Here is a 20,354-nt window from a genome sequence, read left to right as displayed (position 1 = left end):
GTGAGCAGCAATGCCAAGGTCCCACATGTCATGGATGTTTTTAAAAAAGCAATGCATCTTTCAGGTTGGCTTGAGAGGACAAACCAGCAAGCGCCGAACTCAAAAAAGCTGTAGGTCTGAAATCAAAGCAGCAAGGCCTGAGGAAACTCAGCAGGGTCTGTGCAGAGAGAGAGATATTTTGACTCTGATATGGCTCTTATAACTGTGAACCCTCACTTCTCTGTCTGCAGATTTCAGCAGCCCTTTCTGCCATGTCCAACTAACACTCATTTTTTTTTAATTTAAAAAAGATTGAAAAGCAGGAGGAAATTTTGCCTTTGCATGATGTTTCCTGAGAGCTTCTGTGAAGTGTAAGATGTTAATAATTTCTATGAAAGTTGCTATTAAAGGTATTTTACAGACAACCTCTATCACTGCTGAGTCTTTATTCTGTAACTAATTCAGCCACTAACTCATCTTTCCTACTGTCCTTTCCGCTCCCTCCCCCCCACTGACTCATCTTTTCTCTTCAATTCAATTCCCACTGTCGCTAGGTGCTTTAAAATGTTAGGGTAGACTTGGAGGGGTTTTGAGGAGGAGTTGGAGGAGAGGAGGTTAGGGAGGAGCCTTCAGCCTTGGCTGCCTGGGGTGTCTTCCATTGTTGAGGGTAAGGGTGAGGGTGAGGGTGAGGGAGGGATCAGCTGAAACTCCAGAGGTAGAGGAAGGATGATGTTGTAGTTCACGCGCACCTCTTGTTTACACACAGGGCTGTCCCAAATTACTCAACAGGATACGGCACAAACACAACATCCCACTGGTGCACAGCATGCTCCCAAAAGCAGTGAGGCAATGACGAAACAGATCGTGATGCTGACTATGGGATAACTATTAGCTCCAAATTATCCTCTGACAGTCCTCACTTACTCAGTACTGACCATCCAACATTGCACATTTCCTCAGCACTGACCCTCTGCTAATGCAGTGCTCCCTCAGCACTGACCCTCAGACAGTGCAGCACTCCCTCAGTACTGACCCTCCGATAGTGCAGTACTTCCTCAGTGCTGACCCTCAGACAACGCAGCACTCCCTCAGTGCTGACCCTCAGACAGTGCAGTACTCCCTTAGTACTGACCCTCCAACAGTGCAGCACTCCCTCAGTACAGACCCTCCAACAGTGCAGCACTCCCTCAGTGCTGACCCTCAGACAGTGCAGTACTCCCTTAGTACTGACCCTCCAACAGTGCAGCACTCCCTCAGTACTGATCCTCCGACAGTGCAGCACTCCCTCAGTGCTGACCCTCAGACAGTGCAGCGCTCCCTCAGTACTGATCCTTCAACAGTGCAGCGCTCCCTCAGTACTGATCCTCCGACAGTGCAGCGTTCCATCAGTACTGACCATCAGACAGTGCAGCACTCCCTCGGTACTGACCCTCAGACAATGCAGTACTCCCTCAGTACTGACCCTCAGACAGTGCAGCACTCTCTCAGTACTGACCCTCAGACAGTGCAGCACTCTCTCAGTACTGATCCTCCGACAGTGCAGTGCCCCCTCAGTACTGACCTTCAGACAGTGCAGCACTCCCTCAGTACTGACCCTCAGACAGTGCAGCACTCTCTCAGTACTGACCCTCAGACAGTGCAGCACTCTCTCAGTACTGACCCTCCGACAGTGCAGTGCCCCCTCAGTACTGACCCTCAGACAGTGCAGCACTCCCTCTGTACTGACCCTCAGACAGTGCAGCACTCTCTCAGTACTGATCCTCCGACAGTGCAGTGCCCCCTCAGTACTGACCTTCAGACAGTGCAGCACTCCCTCTGTACTGACCCTCAGATAGTGCAGCACTCCCTCAGTGCTGACAGTGCAGCACTCCCTCAGGGCTGACCCTCTAACAATGCCCACACCCTCAACGGTGCCCCTCTGACAGAGCCATTCCCTCAGCACTGACCCTCAGACAGTGCCCACTCCCTCAGCGCTGACTCTCTGACAGTGCCCACACCCTCAACGCTGCCCCTCTGACAGAGCCATTCCCTCAGCACTGACCCTCTGATAGTGCCTGATCCCTCAGCACTGACCCTCAGACAGTGCCCACTCCCTCAGCGCTGACTCTCTGACAGTGCCCACACCCTCAGCACTGCCCCTCTGACAGAGCCATTCCCTCAGTACTGACCTTCAGACAGTGCAGCACTCCCTCTGTACTGACCCTCAGATAGTGCAGCACTCCCTCAGTGCTGACAGTGCAGCACTCCCTCAGGGCTGACCCTCTAACAATGCCCACACCCTCAACGGTGCCCCTCTGACAGAGCCATTCCCTCAGCACTGACCCTCAGACAGTGCCCACTCCCTCAGCGCTGACTCTCTGACAGTGCCCACACCCTCAACGCTGCCCCTCTGACAGAGCCATTCCCTCAGCACTGACCCTCTGATAGTGCCTGATCCCTCAGCACTGACCCTCAGACAGTGCCCACTCCCTCAGCGCTGACTCTCTGACAGTGCCCACACCCTCAGCACTGCCCCTCTGACAGAGCCATTCCCTCAGCACTGACCCTCAGACAGTGCCCACTCCCTCAGCGCTGACTCTCTGACAGTGCCCACACCCTCAGCACTGCCCCTCTGACAGAGCCATTCCCTCAGCACTGACCCTCAGACAGTGCCCACTCCCTCAGCGCTGACTCTCTGACAGTGCCCACACCCTCAGCGCTGCCCCTCTGACAGAGCCATTCCCTCAGCACTGACCCTCTGATAGTGCCTGATCCCTCAGCACTGACCCTCTGATAGTGCCCGCTCCCTCAGCACTGACCCTCTGATAGTGCCCGCTCCCTCAGTGCTGACCCTCTGACAGTGCCCGCTCCCTCAGTGCTGACCCTCCAATGGTGAAACTGTCCTTTGGCACTGACTGTCCAACCCTTTTGATGAAAGAAATGAGTGAGAAACAGTTCCTCCTGGCAGGAGAGTTGGTCACCAGAGGGAGGCATGGATTGAAGAGAATCGGCAAAACCAACAGAGCCTGGGGGAGAGGAGGAGAGTTTATTTTTCAGCATGGCAAGTTCTTATGCTACTTGGAAGGGAGCAGGTTCTACAGGAACCTGCAAAAGTTCAGTGGGACATGGAGAAACACTGGATGGGGAAGATTTACAGGGGCAATGAAGGGGAGGGGAAAGAATCGGGGTGGAGGGAGGAGTGGCGCTGATTGGAGAGCTGTTCCAAAGAGCTGGCCTGGGGACAATGGGCAGAATGGCCTTCCACCCAGAGAGTTGCTATCTGTACTTGTTTGATTGCCACCACCAGCTGAGAGAACAAATTCCTCCTCATCCCCATCTTCATGGGGGAGCCCTCATTCTGAAATTGTGCACCACCCTCTCCCTCCCGCAATGAGGGAAACATCCTCTCAGCCGCCACCCCTGTTAAGGTCCCCCCTCAGGACCTTGGATGTTTCACTAAGATCGCCTCTCATTCTTCTAAACTCTGACAGGCCAACCCTGCTCAACCTTACCTTGTAAGGCTAACCTTTCATACCAGGAATCAACCTAGTCCAGGCAGCCAAACACACAGGGAAACTGGGTCAGTTAATAAGGAAGAGGGTTTCAGGACACCCCCACAAGCAGACAGCTGATAGCACAGCCCCCAAGGATGGAGCAATGGGAATCGAGGATAGGCCAGACTAATGCTGGAGGCAGCACCTATGAGACTGGTCCCGAGAATGCAGAGCCCAATTTGCCAAAAGGGGTCATGGATGACCACGGCAGCACCGACTGATAATCACGTTCATTGTGACAAGCCCCCTTTACACATGCTAAGACAACTGGTTCTGTCATCTGAAGGAGGAGCAGACAACAACGTCCAACCGTACCAAGAGAAATCAATCAGCACAGAACCTAAATTCAAACAACAAATTACATTAACATTCACATTGATGTGTGCTGTTTAATCATGCTCACTATTTAAACCTTACACATTCTGTTTAACCCTCACACTCTCTCTGTTTAACCCTAGCACTCTGTTTAACCCTCTCACACTGTTTAATTCTCTCACTTCACTTAACCCTCTCACTCTCTGTTTAACCCTCATTCTGCATTTAACCCTCACGTTCTCTGTTTAACCCTCTCACATGCTATTTAGCCCTCAGACTCTGTTTAACCCTCTCACTCTCTGTGTTTAACCCTCTTACTGTTTAACCCTTTCATTCTGTGGTTAACTCTTTTACTCTCTGTTTAACCCTCTCACACTCTATTTAGCCCTCACTCTCTGTTTAACTGTCTCAGACTCTGTGTTTAACCCTCACACTCTCTGTGTTTAACCCTCACTCTCTCTGTGTTTAACCCTCACTCTCTCAGTGTATAACCCTCACACTCTGTGTTTAATCCTCACTCTCTGTGTATAACCCTCACTTGCTGTTTAACTTACACTCTCTATTTAACCCCATGCTCTCTGTTTAACCCTCTTACACTCTATTTAGCCATCTCACGCTCTGTTTAAGCCTCACACTCTCTGATTAACCCTCTCACATTATATTTAACCCACACACTCTGTTTAACCCTCACATTGTTTAAGCCTCACACTCTCTGTTTAACCCTCACAGTGCGTTTAACCCCCCTCACTGTTTAACCCTCAGACACACTATTTAACCCTCACAATCTCTCTGTTTAACCTCACACTGTTTAACCCTCTCTGTTTAACCCTCTCTCTGTTTAACCCTCACACTCTCTGTGTTTAACCCTTACACTCTCTATTTATCCCTCTCAATCTCTGTTTAACCTGCTCACTCTCTGTTTAATCCTCACATTGTTTAACCCTCACACTCTCTTTTTAATGCTCACAATCTGTGTTTGGCCCTCACACTGTTTAACCCTCTCACTCCCTCTGTTTAACCCTCACACTCTCTGTTTAAACCTCACTCTGTGTTTAACCCTCGCATGCTCTGTTTAACCACCTCACTCTAAGTGTTTAACCCTCAAACTCTGTGTTTAACTCTCTCACTCTCTGTTTAACCCTCACTCTGTGTTTAACCCTCGCATGCTCTGTTTAACCCTCAAACTCTCTGTGTTTAACTCTCTCACTCTCTGTGTTTAACTCTCTCACTCTCTGTTTAACCCTCACATTCTGTGTTTAACCCTCGCATGCTCTGTTTAACCACCTCACTCTATGTGTTTAACCCTCAAACTCTCTGTGTTTAGCTCTCTCACTCTCTGTTTAACCCTCACTCTGTGTTTAACCCTCGCATGCTCTGTTTAACCCTCAAACTCTCTGTGTTTAACTCTCTCACTCTCTGTGTTTAACTCTCTCACTCTCTGTTTAACCCTCACATTCTGTGTTTAACCCTCGCATGCTCTGTTTAACCACCTCACTCTATGTGTTTAACCCTCAAACTCTCTGTGTTTAGCTCTCTCACTCTCTGTTTAACCCTCACATTCTGTGTTTAATAGGAAGCATTAGCTTTCGGAGCACTGTTCCTTCAACCACCTGATGGAGCAGCATTCCGAAAGCTAGTGCTTCCAATTAAACCTGTTGGGCTATAACCTGGTGTTGTGTGATTTTTAACTTTGTACAACCCAGTCCAACATCTCCAAATCATGACTCTGTGCTTAGCCCTCATACTCCCTCTGTTTAACTCTTAGACTCTCTCTCTGTTTAACCCTCACACTTTTTGTTTAACCCTCACACTGTTTAACCCTCCCACTCTCTGTGTTTAACCCTCCCACTCTCTCCGTTTAACCCTCACACTCTCTGTTTAACCCTCTCACTCTCTGTGTTTAACCCTCCCACTCTCTCCGTTTAACCCTTACACTCTCGGTTTAACCCTCTCACTCTGTGTTTAACCCTCACACTCTCTATTTTACCCTCCCACTCTCTGTTTAACCCTCCCACTCTCTGTTTAACCCTCCCACTGTCTGTTTAACCCTCCCACTCTGTTTAACCCTTCCACTCTCTCTGCTTAACCCTTTCACTTACTGATTAGCCCTCACATTCTCTGTTTAACCCTCACACTCTTTATGTTTAACCCTCCCACTCTCTCTGCTTAACCCTCCCACTCTCTGTTTAACCCTCCCACTTTCTGTGTTTAACCCTCACACTCTCTGTGTTTAACCCACTCACACTCTATTTAACCTTCTCACTCTCTGTATTTAACCCTCATACTCTCTGTGTTTAAAGCTCCCACTCTGTGTTTAACCCTCACACTCTCTGTGTTTAACCCTCACACTCTCTGTGTTTAACCCTCACACACCGTGTTTAACCCTCCCACTCTCTGTTTAACCCTCTCATTGTGTTTAACCCTCACACTCTGTGTTTAACGTTCCCACTCTCTGTGTTTAACCCTCACACACCTTTTTAACCCTCCCACTCTCTGTTTAACCCTCTCATTGTGTTTAACCCTCTCACACTCTATTTAACCCTCCCACTCTCTGTGTTTAACACTCACACTCTCTGTGTTTAACCCTCCCACTCTCTGTGTTTAACCCACTCACACTCTATTTAACCCTCTCACTCTCTGTGTTTAACCCTCACACTCTCTGTGTTTAACCCTCTCACTCTGTGTTTAACCCTCCCACTCTATTTAACCTTCTCACACTCTGTGTTTAACGCTCCCACTCTCTGTGTTTAACCCTCTCACACTCTATTTAACCCTCTCACTCTCTGTGTTTAACCCACAGACTCTCTGAAACTCTCTCACTCTCTGTTTAACCCTCACATTCTGTGTTTAACCCACAGACTCTCTGTGTTTAACCCTCCCACTCTCTGTGTTTAACCCTCACACTCTCTGAAACTCTCTCACTCTCTATTTAACCCTCCCACTCTGTGTTTAACCCTCTCACTCTCTGTGTTTAACGCTCCCACTTTTTATGTTTAACCCTCTCATTCTCTGTGTTTAACCCTCCCACTCTCTCTGTTTAACCCTCTCACTCTGTGTTTAACCCTCACACTCTCTGTGTTAAACCCTCTCACTCTGTGTTTAACTCTCCCACTCTCTGTATTTAACCCTCTCACTCTCTGTGTGTAACTCTCTCACTCTCTGTTTAACCCTCACATTCTGTGTTTAACCCTCGCATGCTCTGTTTAACCACCTCACTCTATGTGTTTAACCCTCAAACTCTCTGTGTTTAGCTCTCTCACTCTCTGTTTAACCCTCACATTCTGTGTTTAATAGGAAGCATTAGCTTTCGGAGCACTGTTCCTTCAACCACCTGATGGAGCAGCATTCCGAAAGCTAGTGCTTCCAATTAAACCTGTTGGGCTATAACCTGGTGTTGTGTGATTTTTAACTTTGTACAACCCAGTCCAACATCTCCAAATCATGACTCTGTGCTTAGCCCTCATACTCCCTCTGTTTAACTCTTAGACTCTCTCTCTGTTTAACCCTCACACTTTTTGTTTAACCCTCACACTGTTTAACCCTCCCACTCTCTGTGTTTAACCCTCCCACTCTCTCCGTTTAACCCTCACACTCTCTGTTTAACCCTCTCACTCTCTGTGTTTAACCCTCCCACTCTCTCCGTTTAACCCTCACACTCTCGGTTTAACCCTCTCACTCTGTGTTTAACCCTCACACTCTCTATTTTACCCTCCCACTCTCTGTTTAACCCTCCCACTCTCTGTTTAACCCTCCCACTGTCTGTTTAACCCTCCCACTCTGTTTAACCCTCCCACTCTCTCTGCTTAACCCTTTCACTTACTGATTAGCCCTCACATTCTCTGTTTAACCCTCACACTCTTTATGTTTAACCCTCCCACTCTCTCTGCTTAACCCTCCCACTCTCTGTTTAACCCTCCCACTTTCTGTGTTTAACCCTCACACTCTCTGTGTTTAACCCACTCACACTCTATTTAACCTTCTCACTCTCTGTATTTAACCCTCATACTCTCTGTGTTTAAAGCTCCCACTCTGTGTTTAACCCTCACACTCTCTGTGTTTAACCCTCACACTCTCTGTGTTTAACCCTCACACACCGTGTTTAACCCTCCCACTCTCTGTTTAACCCTCTCATTGTGTTTAACCCTCACACTCTGTGTTTAACGTTCCCACTCTCTGTGTTTAACCCTCAAACACCGTTTTAACCCTCCCACTCTCTGTTTAACCCTCTCATTGTGTTTAACCCTCACACTCTGTGTTTAACGTTCCCACTCTCTGTGTTTAACCCTCTCACACTCTATTTAACCCTCTCACTCTCTGTGTTTAACCCTCACACTCTCTGTGTTTAACCCTCCCACTCTCTGTATTTAACCCTTCCATTCTTTGTATTTAACCCTCACACTCTCTGTGTTTAACCCTCTCACTCTGTGTTTAACCCTCTCACTCTGTGTTTAACCCTCTCACTCTCTGAGTTTAACCCTCTCACTCTGTGTTTAACCTTCCCACTCTCTGTGTTTAATCCTCCCACTCTCTGTGTTTAACGATCTCACTTGCTCTGTTTAACCCTCTCACTCTCTGTGTTTAACTCTCCCACTCTCTGTGTTTAACCCTCCCACTCTCTGTGTTTAACCCTCTCACTCTCTGTGTTTAACCCTCCCACTCTCTCTGTTTAACCCTCCCACTCTGTGTTTAATCCTCCCACTCTCTGTGTTTAACGATCTCACTCGCTCTGTTTAACCCTCTCACTCTGTGTTTAACCCTCCCACTCTCTGTGTTTAACACTCCCACTCTCTGTGTTTAACACTCCCACTCTTTGTGTTTAACCTACTCACACTCTATTTAACCCTCTCACTCTCTGTGTTTAACCCTCACACTCTCTGTGTTAAACCCTCTCACTCTGTGTTTAACCCTCCCACTCTATTTAACCTTCTCACTCTCTGTATTTAACCCTCACACTCTCTGTGTTTAACCCTCCCACTCTCTGTTTAACCCTCTCACTCTGTGTTTAACCCTCACACTCTGTGTTTAACGCTCCCACTCTCTGTGTTTAACCCTCTCACACTCTATTTAACCCTCTCACTCTCTGTGTTTAACCCACAGACTCTCTGAAACTCTCTCACTCTCTGTTTAACCCTCACATTCTGTGTTTAACCCACAGACTCTCTGTGTTTAACCCTCCCACTCTCTGTGTTTAACCCTCACACTCTCTGAAACTCTCTCACTCTCTATTTAACCCTCTCACTCTGTGTTTAACCCTCTCACTCTCTGTGTTTAACGCTCCCACTTTTTGTGTTTAACCCTCTCATTCTCTGTGTTTAACCCTCCCACTCTCTCTGTTTAACCCTCTCACTGTGTGTTTAACCCTCACACTCTCTGTGTTTAACCCTCTCACACTGTGTGTTTAACTCTCCCACTCTCTGTATTTAACCCTCCCACTCTCTGTGTTTAACTCTCTCACACTCTATTTAACCCTCTCACTCTGTGTTTAACCCTCCCACTCTTTATGTTTAACCCTCTCACTCTCTGTGTTTAACCCTCACAACTCTGTGTTTAACTCTCTCACACTCTATTTAACCCTCTCACTCTCTGTATTTAACCCTCCCACTCTCTGTGTTTAACGCTCCCACTTGCTCTGTTTAACCCTCCCACTCTCCGTGTTTAACGCTCCCACTCGCTCTGTTTAACCCTCCCACTCTGTGTTTAACGCTCCCACTCGCTCTGTTTAACCCTCTCACTCTGTGTTTAACCCTCACACTCTCTGTGTTTAACCCTCCCACTCTCTGTTTAACCCTCTCACTCTGTGTTTAACCCTCACACTCTGTGTTTATCCCTCTCACACTCTATTTAACCCTCTCACTCTGTGTTTAACCCTCTCACTCTCTGTGTTTAACCCTCCCACTCTGTGTTTAACCCTCTCACACTGTGTGTTTAACTCTCCCACTCTCTGTATTTAAATCTCCCACTCTCTGTGTTTAACTCTCTCACACTCTATTTAACCCTCTCACTCTCTGTGTTTAACCCTCCCGCTCTCTATGTTCAACCCTCACTCTCTGTGTTTAACCCTCTCACTCTCTGTGTTTAACCCTCCCACTCTCTGTGTTTAACCCTCTCACTCTGTGTTTAACCCTCCCACCTACTGTGTTTAACCCTCACACTCTGTGTTTAACCTTCTCACACTCTATTTAACCCTCTCATTCTCTGTGTTTAACCCTACCACTCTTTATGTTTAACCCTCTCACTCTCTGTGTTTAACCCACTCACACTTTATTTAACCTTCTCACTCTGTGTTTAACCCTCCCATTCTCTGTATTTAACCTTCCAACTCTCTGTATTTAACCCTCTCACTCTCTGTGTTTAACCCTCCCACTCTCTGTTTAACCCTCTCACTCTGTGTTTAACCCTCACACTCTGTGTTTAATGCTCCCACTCTCTGTGTTTAACCCTCACACTCTCTATTTAACCCTCTCACTCTGTACTTAACCCTCACACTCTCTGTGCTTAACCCTCACATTGTGTTTAACCCTCTCGCTCTGTGTTTAACCCTCAAACTCTGTGTTTAACTCTGTCACTCTCTGTTTAACCCTCACATTCTGTGTTTAACTCTCTCACACTCTATTTAACCCTCTCACTCTGTGTTTAACCCTACCACTCTCTGTGTTTAACCCTCTCACACTCTATTTAACCCTCTCACTCACTGTGTTTAACCCTCTCACTCTCTGTGTTTAACCCTCACACTCTGTGTTTAATCCTCACACTCTCTGTGTTAAACCGTCTCACACTCTATTTAACCCTCTCACTCTCTGTGTTTAACCCTCTCCCTCTCTGGGTTTAACCCTCCCACTCTTTATGTTTAACCCTCTCACTCTCTGTGTTTAACCCTCCCACTCTCTATGTTTAACCCTCACACTCTCTATTTAACCCTCTCACACTGTATTTAACCCTCCCACTCTCTGTGTTTAACCCTCCCACTGTGTTTAATCCTCACACTCTATGTTTAACCCTCTCACACTCTATTTAACCCTCTCACTCTCTGTGTTTAACCCTCCCATTCTCTGTGTTTAACCCTCTCACTCTCTGTGTTTAACCCTCCCACTCTCTGTGTTTAACCCTCCCACTCTCTGTGTTTAACCCTCCCACTCTCTGTGTTTAACCCTCTCACACTCTATTTATCCCTCTCACTCTCTGTGTTTAACCCTCATTCTCTCTGTTTAACCCTCTCACTCTCTGTATTTAACCTTCCCACTCTGTGTTTTACCCTCTTACTCTGTGTTTAACCCTCTCACACTCTATTTAACCCTCTCACTCTCTGTGTTTAACCCTCCCGCTCTCTATGTTTAACCCTCACACTCTGTGTTTAACCCTCTCACACTGTATTTAACCCTCCCACTCTCTGTGTTTAACCCTCCCACTCTGTGTTTAATCCTCACACTCTATGTTTAACCCTCTCACTCTCTGAGTTTAACCCTCCCATTCTCTGTGTTTAACCCGCTCACTCTCTGTGTTTAACCCTCCCACTCTCTGTGTTTAACCCTCACAGTCTCTGTGTTTAACCCTCTCACTCTGTGTTTAACCCTCACACTCTTTGTGTTTAACCCTCACACTCTCTGTATTTAACCTTCCCACTCTGTGTTTTACCCTCTTACTCTCTGATTAACCCTCTCACTCTACTTGTTTAACCCTCTCATTCTCTGTTTAACCCTCCCACTCTCTGTGTTTAACCCTCGCATTCACTGTTAAACCCTCACACTCTCTGTTTAACCCTCGCACTCTCTGTTTAACCCTGTCACTCTGTTTAACCCACTCACTCTCTGTGTTTAACCCTCTCACTCTCTGTTTAACCCACTCACTGTGTTTAACCCTCCCAGTGTTTAACCCTCCCACTCTCTGTTTAACCCTCTCACTCTTGTTTAACCCTCACACTCTCTGTCTAACCCTCTCACTCTCTGTGTTTAACCCTCCCAGTCTCTGTGTTTAACCCTCCCAGTCTCTGTTTAACCCTTTCACTATCTGTTTAACCTTCACACTCTATTTAACCCTCTCACTCTCTGTGTTTAATCCTCTCACTCTGTGTTTAACCCTCCCACTCTGTGTTTAACCCTCCCACTCCGTTTAACCCTCTCACTCTCTGCTTAACTCTCTCACTCTGTTTAACCTTCTCACTCTCTTTGTTAACCCTCCCACTCTCTCTGTTTAATCCTCACACTCTCTGTGTTTAACCCTCTCACTCTGTTTTTAACCCTCACACTCTCTGTGTTTAACCCTCTCACTCTCTGTGTTTAACCCTCACACTCTCTGTTTAACCCTCTCACTATCTGTTTAACCTTCACACTCTATTTAACCCTCTCACTCTCTGTGTTTAACCCTCTCTCTCTGTTTAACCCTCATACTCTGCTTAACCCTGATAGTCTCTGTTTAATTTGTGTAACACTTACATTCTCTGCTTAAGCCTCTCTTTCTCTCTCTAACCCTCTCACTGTGTTTAACCCTCACACTCTCTGTTGCACGCTCTCACTCTGTGTTGAACCATCTCACGCTGTGTTTAACCCTCACAATGATACGCAGGTATGAACTGCTCTCTGCCTGTATTTGCTTACCCTTGTTGTTCTCTGCACTGACTGCGGTCCAATCACCGTTTCTGCTGAGAATACACTGAAGGCCTCACATTCTCAGCCTGTCTCTTCCCCTAACTTTCACCTCATGGTCAGCCAGTTCCCTCTCTAATGGGAGAGCAGCTGACAGCCCCCCGGGACAGAGATGGCTGATCACTCACGGCCCCAACCAGGCAGTTGTTGGCTGTAGCTCCCGCTGTGCTGCCTCTCAGAAACAGCGTGTGATAAACAAACTGTGCTGATATCTGATTCAGTCTAGCCACTCTCATTGTTTCAGATCCCTGCTACCCAAACCCCTGTGTGAATGGAGGAACCTGTGTCGAGGAGGACAACATCTTTCAATGTCTCTGTTTGCCAACCTATACAGGCAGCCTCTGCCACCTGGGTGAGTCTTAGACAGCTGCCCTTGTCCCTGTGTGGGGCAACAGCAGTTCAACTATATCTCCCAGATAACCATCCAAATGTTGTGGTTTTCAAAAGCCATTTCAGAGAATTCAGCACAGCATTTAAGCTGGCATACTGATACTGCATACTGATACTTAGGCAACGGACACTGTCAGAGGGTCAGTGCTGAGGGAATGGACACTGCCAGAGGGTTAGTGCTGAGGGAGCTGGCACTGTCAGAGGGTCAGTGATGAGGAAGCGGGCACTGTCAGAGGGTCAGTGCTGAGGGAACGGACACTGCCAGAGGGTCAGTGCTGAGGGAACGGACACTGCCAGCGGGTTAGTGCTGAGGGAGCGGGCACTGTCAGAGGGTCAGTGATGAGGAAGCGGGCACTGTCAGAGGGTCAGTGCTGAGAGAGTGACTATGTTGCAATGTCAGTGCTGACAGAATTCTGCACTATCGGGGGTCAGTGGTGAGAGAGTGGGCACTGTCAGAGGGACGGTGCTGAGGGAGCGGGCACTGTGAGAGGGTCAGTGCTGAGAGAGTGGCCATGTTGGAATGTCAGTGCCGACAGAATTATGTACTATCGGGGCTCAGTGCTGAGGGAGCTGGCACTGTCGGAGGGTCAGTGGTGAGTGAGCACTGTACTGTCGGTCAATGCTGAGGGAGCAGGCACTGTTGGAGGGTCAATGCTGAGGGAGTGGGCATTGTCGGAGGGTCAGTACTGAGGGAGTGGGCACTGTTGGAGGGTCAGTGCTGACAGAATTATGCACGATCGGGGGTCAGTGCTGAGGGAACAGACACTGTCAGGGGGGTCAATGCTGAAGGAATGGGCACCGTCAGAGGTTCAGTGCTGAGAGAGTGGCCATGTTGGAATGTCAGTGCCAACAGAATTATGTACTATCGGGGCTCAGTGCTGAGGGAGCTGGCACTGTCGGAGGGTCAGTGCTGAGGGAATGGCCATGTTGGAGGGTCAGTGCTGAGGGAACGGGCACTGTCAGAGGGTCAGTGCTGAGGGAACGGGCACTGTCAGAGGGTCAGTGCTGAGGGAGCAAGCACTGTCAGCGGGTCAGTGCTGAGAGAGTGGCCATTGGAATGTCAGTGCTGACAGAATTATGCACGATCGGGGGTCAGTGCTGAGGGAGCGGGCATTGTCAGGGGGGGTCAGTGCTGAGGGAGTGCTAAAGGAGCGAACACTGTCGGACGGTCAATGCTGAGGGAGTGGGCACTGTCGGAGGTTCTGTGGTGAGTGAGCACTGTACTGTCGGTCAATGCTGAGGGAGCAGGCACTGTTGGAGGGTCAATGCTGAGGGAGCGGCCACTGTCAAGAGGGTCAGTGCTGAGGGAGCGGGCACTGTTGGAAGGTCAGTGCAGAGAGAGCTCTTGCTGTGTGTGTGTTGATGGAGTGATGCCTGACTGGACAGTGGTCTGTGTTGGAATTGACGCTGCGCTGTTTGTATCCTGAGTTAGATGAGGTGGCTTGTGAACCCGGCTGGCTGAAATTCCTGGGAAATTGCTACAAGCACCACAGGGTGCGCCGGACGTGGGAGACAGCGGAGGAACAATGTCGGAGTGAGGGGGGGCACCTCACCAGTATCATGACCCCCGAGGAACAGAGATTCATTAATGGTAAGCTTTGGGTACAAATGACATATCGCCAAATTCACGCAGAACCCCAATGGCCGTGTACAGGGACTTGCATTTCATTAGCACCTTTCTCAACCTTGAATGTTCCAACATTTCCTATCGCCAGCAAAGGATTGTGCAATCAAAGTCACAGACAAATGAGGTCACTACTTTGTGCACAGCAAGATTCCACAAACATCAAGTGCTACTGTCACATGCAATCTGATCTTTCTTTTGATGTTGGTGACTTTAGGATGTGCCCCTGGCACATTCCATGCACCCCTGACCCTAGCACACCCCTCACCCAGTTCCTCGCAATTTTGTCAGTGAGATTTTTTTACATCTGAGCTAAATATCACATCTGAGAAGGCAGCGTGTCTACAGCTTGGGATTCCTTCAGCACTGACCTTCCAACAGTGCCTGCTCTCTCAGCAATGACTCTCCAACAGCACGTCCTCCCTCAGCGCTGACCCTCCAACAGTGCCTGCTCTCTCAGCAATGACTCTCCAACAGCACCTTTTCCTTCAGCACTGACCCTCCAACAGTGCCTGCTCTCTCAGCAATGACTCTCCAACAGCACCTCTCCCTCAGTACTGACCCTCCGACAGTGCCCACTCCTTCAGCACTGATCCTCTGACAGTGCCTGATCCCTCAGCACTGACCCTCTGACATTGCCCGCTCCCTCAGCACTGACCCACTAATAGTGCCCACTCCCTCAGCACTGACCCACCGACAGTGCCTGCTCCCTCAGCACTGACCCTCTGACAGTGCCCACTCCCTCAGCACTGACCCTCCGACAGTGCGGCACTCCCTCAGCACTGACCCTCCCACAGTGCCTGATCCCTCAGCAATCGACCCTCCAACAGTGCCTGCTCCCTCAGCAATAACTCTCCGACAGCGCCTCCTCCCTCAGTGCTGACCCTCCAACGGTGCAGCACTGCCTCAGCACTGACCCTACCGCAGCGCCCAACCCCTCAGTGCTGACCCTCTAACAGTCGAGCGCTGCCTCAGCACTGACCCTCCCACAGCACCCACTCGCTCAGCACTGACCATCCCCACAGCGCCCACTCCCTCAGTTCTGACCCTCCAACAGTGCGGTACTGCCTCAGCACTGACCCTCCCACAGCGCCCACTCCCTCAGTGCTGACCCTCCAACAGTGCGGCACTGCCTCAGTACTGACCCTCCCACAGTGCCCACTCCCTCAGTTCTGACCCTCGAACCCTGTGGTACTCCTTCAGCACTGACCCTCCCACAACGCCCACTCCCTCAATTCTGACCCTCCAACAGTGCAGCACTGCCTCAACACTGCCCCTCCCACAGCGCCCACTCCAACAGTGTGGCTCTCTCAGTGCTGAGCCTCCAACAGTGCAGTGCTCCCTCAGTGCCCACCTTAGATAGTGCAGCATTCCCTCAGTGCTCATCCTCGAGGTGTGGTGCTCCCTCAGCACTGACTGTCCGACAGTGCCCTATCCCTCAGTGCTGAGACTCTTAACAGTGCGGCACTCCCTCAGTGCCGACACTCTGACAGTGCAGCGCTCCTTCAGTGCCCACCTTAGATCATGCGGCATTCCCTCAGTGCTCACCCTCTTAGTGTGGTGCTCCCTCAGCACCGACTGTCCAACAGTGCCCTATCCCTCAGTGCTGACCCTCTAACAGTGCAGCACTCTCTCAATGCCCTCCTATAGTGCAGCACTCCCTCAGCACTGACCTTCCTACAGTGCCTTGTTCCATCAGCACTGATGCAAGAACTACTGGGTTGAGGTTTGAGAGTGTGATTCAGTCTCACCAACTCAGTGACGGGTGACAGAGACAGAGGCTGGGGTGGGGGGGAGGTAAGAGAGAGAGAGAGAGAGAGAGAGAGAGTGGTCGTCACTGAGACTTGACCATTAGCCCATGTTTATGAGACTTCTATTCAAATGGAGATGGTTTGGTGCCTGCAGTAGACTGGGTCATAGGGACAGGAATATCAGAGGACTTGTCTCACGCTGGGTGTCTACGGTCCTGTTAACTCCAAATGAGCTCTTCCCACTCCCTCCTCATCCACCTCCCTCTCTGTCCTCATATCCCTCTACTCCTTAGTTCATCATATTTGTCCAGCTATGCGCTTAAAAGCAGCAAAGGTTTCCACTTGTCCCTAACCTGTAGTGGGACCATGGGCCTACCTTTCCAACAGGGACAATCCAACAATGCTGGGACTGAATTTGGGGAGTTTTATTGCCATGTCTAGCTAGTGGGCTAGCATGACTGCAAAGGGCACCAGGGGGCTGAGGGGCTTTGTCGACACTTTAGGACATGCGGATGTTCCCCTCTGCCCTTAGTTTGGTGGGTAGCGTGGGGCAGGCAGGCGAGGGGAGTGAGTTCCTGGAGATAACACTGAACCCCTCTTTTCTCCCCAATTTCCCAGATCACTTCCGGGAATACCAGTGGATCGGGCTGAACGACAAGACCATTGAGAATGACTTCCAGTGGTCGGACGGAAATCAGTTGGTACGTCGCTGAAGGAGGGTGAAGGGATGGTTTCAATCAAATCCTCCCCTTGTGAGTGGAGTGGGGTGAGGGTGCAGCCTAGGGCCAATATGAATACCCGGAGGTTGGGGAGCTTTTGTTGAGACTGGATGGAACAGAGTGAATGGTCAAGGAAGATCCTGGGAACAATGCAGGCACGAACTGGCCTCTGGAGGATGTGGGGGAGAATGGGGGACTTGCTCCCACGGGGAGGGGAAGAAGAATGGGGGACTCGGTTCCACGGGGAGTGGGGGGGGGGGGGGGGAGAATGGGGGACTCGCTCCCACGGGGAGTGGGGGGGGAGAATGGGGGACTCACTCCCATGGGGAGTGGGGCAAAATGGGGGACTTGCTCCCATGGGGAGGGGGGGGGGAGAATGGGGAACTCGCTCCCATGGGGAGTGGGGGAAGAATGGGGGACTCGCTCCCACGGGAAGTGGGTGGGGGAGAATGGGGGACTCGGTTCCACGGGGAGTGGGGGGGGGGGGGGGGGAGGAGAATGGGGGACTCGCTCCCACGGGGAGAGGGGGGGGAGAATGGGGGACTCGCTCCCACGGGGAGTGGGGGGGGAGAATGGGGGACTCGCTCCCACGGGGAGTGGGGGGGGAGAATGGGGGACTCACTCCCATGGGGAGTGGGGCAAAATGGGGGACTTGCTCCCAGGGGGAGAGGGGGGAGAATGGAGGACTCGCTCCCGCGGGGAATGGGGGGAGAATGGGGGACTCGCTCCCACGGGAAGTGGGTGGGGGAGAATGGGGGACTCGCTCCCACGGGGAGTGGGGGGGGGGGGGGTAGAATGGGGGACTCGCTCCCACGAGGAGTGGGGGGGAGAATGCGGGAACTCGCTCCCACGGGGAGTGGGGGGAGAATGGGGGACATGCTCCCAGGGGGAGAGGGGGGAGAATGGAGGACTCGCTCCCGCAGGGAATGGGGGGAGAATGGGGAACTCGCTCCCACGGGGAGTGGGTGGGGGAGAATGGGGGACTCGCTCCCACGGGAAGTGGGGGGGGGAGAATGGGGGACTCGGTCCCACGGGGAGTGGGGTGAGAATGGGGGACTCGGTCCCACGGGGAGTGGGGTGAGAATGGGGGACTCGCTCCCACGGGGAGTGGGGTGAGAATGGGGGACTCGGTCCCACGGGGAGTGGGGTGAGAATGAGGGACTTGCTCCCGCAAGGAGTGGGAGGAGAATAAAGGGACTCGCTCCAATGGGGAGTGGGTGGGGGAGAATGGGGAACTCGCTCGCACGGGGAGTGGGTGGGGGAGAATGGGGAACTCGCTCCCACGGGGAGTGGGTGGGGGAGAATGAGGAACTCGCTCCCACGGGGCGTGGGGGGAGAATGGGGGAACACCCTCCCATGGGGAGTGGGGGGAGAATGAGGGACTTGCTCCCGCAAGGAGTGGGAGGAGAATGAGGGACTCGCTCCCATGGGGAGTGGGGGGGGAGGGTGGGAATGGGGTCTTGCACCCACGGGGAGTGGGGGGAGAAGGGAGGACTCGTTCCCGTGGGGAATGGGGGGATAATGGGGGACTCGCTCCCACTGGGAGTGGGAGAGAATAGGAAACTCACTCCCAATTGGATTAGGAGAAAAGTGGGGTACTCAGGTTAGTGAGGGACAGAATCACCTCCTGTTCACGTATAACCATTTTGAGAGGGGCAGAATGGCCTCCTCCAGTTCCTGTGTAACAAGTTGGAGAGGCGTTGGAGAGGCGTTGGAAGGCCTCCTCATGCTGGTGTGATCCTCACTGACACTGTCTGTAACAATTTCTCCTTTTCCTTTTTGTCATGTGGGTTTCTCTCCCCACATCTCCTCCGGCCTGCGACCCCCAGCTTTATGAGAATTGGTACAGTGGCCAACCAGACAGTTTCTTTGTGTCTGGTGAAAACTGCGTGGTGATGGTCTGGCACAAGGGAGGCCAATGGAGCGATGCGCCATGTAATTACTTCCTCGCATTCACCTGCAAGAAAGGCGCCAGTAAGTATGCTGCTCCGCCTCCCATCCTGTACTCGGCAAGCCCGCCTGACTCAGCCCTTCCCTTCTCGCTGACCATACCCCTCCTGTCCAGCACCACCACAGCACCTGCAAATCTCTCCTGTTCGAGTGTCCCCTCCCCCAACTTTTCCAAGTTTCTGTTGAACTTACTCCCTTTCAGGCAGCACTTGTCCAAAAAAGCACAAATTCTCCTCACGTCCTCCTCTCTCTGGTTCATTTTTCCAAATCTCTTCAAGCCATGTACGCCCTCTGGTGACTGATCGTCCTGCCAGCAGCAACAGGCTCTCCCTCATTCCGCTTCGATCGAAATCCCCTTCGCGATTTGGAACGCCTCAGTTCAATTCCCCCCTCTTTCTCTATTCTGAGGGAAATCATCCCAACTTCACAGAATCCCTACAATGTGCAAATAGGCCATTTGACCCATCGGGTCCACACCGACCCTTCAAAGAGCATCCCACCCAAACCCACCCAACTCTCCGATCCCTGTAACCAAGCATTTCCCGTGGCCAATCCACCCTAACCTGCACATCCCTGGAGACTATGGGACAATTTCCCATGGCCAATCCACTCTAACCTGCACATCCCTGGACACTACGGGACAATTACCAATGGCCAATCCACCCTGAATTGCACATCCCTGGACACTATGGGACAATATTCCATGGCCAATCCACCCTGAACTGCACATCCCTGGACACTATGGGACAATTACCAATGGCCAATTCACCCTGAACTGCACATCCCTGGACACTATGGGACAATATTCCATGGCCAATCCACCCTGAACTGCACATCCCTGGACACTACGGGACAATTACCAATGGCCAAATCACCCTGAACTGCACATCCCTGGGCACTATAGGACAATTTCCCATAGCCATTCCACCATAACCGGCACATCTTTGGACTGTGGGAGGAAACCACAGCACCGACAGGAAACCCAGATATACACAAGGGGAACGTTCAAACTGCACACAGACAGTTGCCCAAGGATGGAATCAAACCTGGGACCTTGACGCCGTGAGGTGCAGTGCTACCCATTGAGACATAGTGCTGCTCCGAATTCTGTTCACGAGCTAAAACCCCTTGTTCCCCAACGATCCTATTGCAGGAAAGCCAAGCAACCTCTCCCTGCCACACGCCCTCCCCGCCCTCTCTCTCTCCAAGGGATGTTTAGCTTGTTTTTCTGTGCTCTGTCTCCCTTCCTGTGGTGGTTGTGTGGATAGGATCGTGTGGGCCACCCCCTGCAGTGCCAAAGGCTCAGTTACTTGGCAAGCTCAAAGTCAGATATGAAACCGACTCGGTCGTACGGTACCAGTGCAAAGCAGGCTTCTCCCAAAGCCATGTACCCATCATCAGATGCCAGGCAGATGGCAGCTGGGAGCAGCCACGGATTGTCTGCACACATGGTG

At 50.8% G+C, this 20,354-nt stretch overlaps 1 protein-coding gene across 2 annotated transcripts in view; it reads left to right on the top strand.

Annotated features, from left to right (window-relative positions):
* LOC122542058 (brevican core protein-like) overlaps positions 1-20,354 on the top strand; it is a 111,099-nt gene that overhangs the window by 89,179 nt on the left and 1,566 nt on the right. The window contains exons 8-12 of one of the 2 annotated variants that reach the window (XM_087985076.1): positions 12,711-12,818; positions 14,289-14,447; positions 16,850-16,932; positions 18,780-18,924; positions 20,169-20,351. In XM_087985076.1, coding sequence (XP_087841202.1) covers positions 12,711-12,818; positions 14,289-14,447; positions 16,850-16,932; positions 18,780-18,924; positions 20,169-20,351 — 678 coding nt within the window. The remainder of the gene's footprint in view (positions 1-12,710; positions 12,819-14,288; positions 14,448-16,849; positions 16,933-18,779; positions 18,925-20,168; positions 20,352-20,354) is intronic. The other variant, XM_087985077.1, reaches the window with a different exon arrangement.

This window comes from Chiloscyllium plagiosum, unplaced genomic scaffold (assembly GCF_037043375.1).
Source record: "Chiloscyllium plagiosum isolate Xiang-an unplaced genomic scaffold, Cpla_swu_hap1 HiC_scaffold_50, whole genome shotgun sequence".
NCBI classification, from domain to species: Eukaryota; Metazoa; Chordata; class Chondrichthyes; order Orectolobiformes; family Hemiscylliidae; genus Chiloscyllium; species Chiloscyllium plagiosum.
This window is presented reverse-complemented; position numbering and strand designations above follow the sequence as displayed.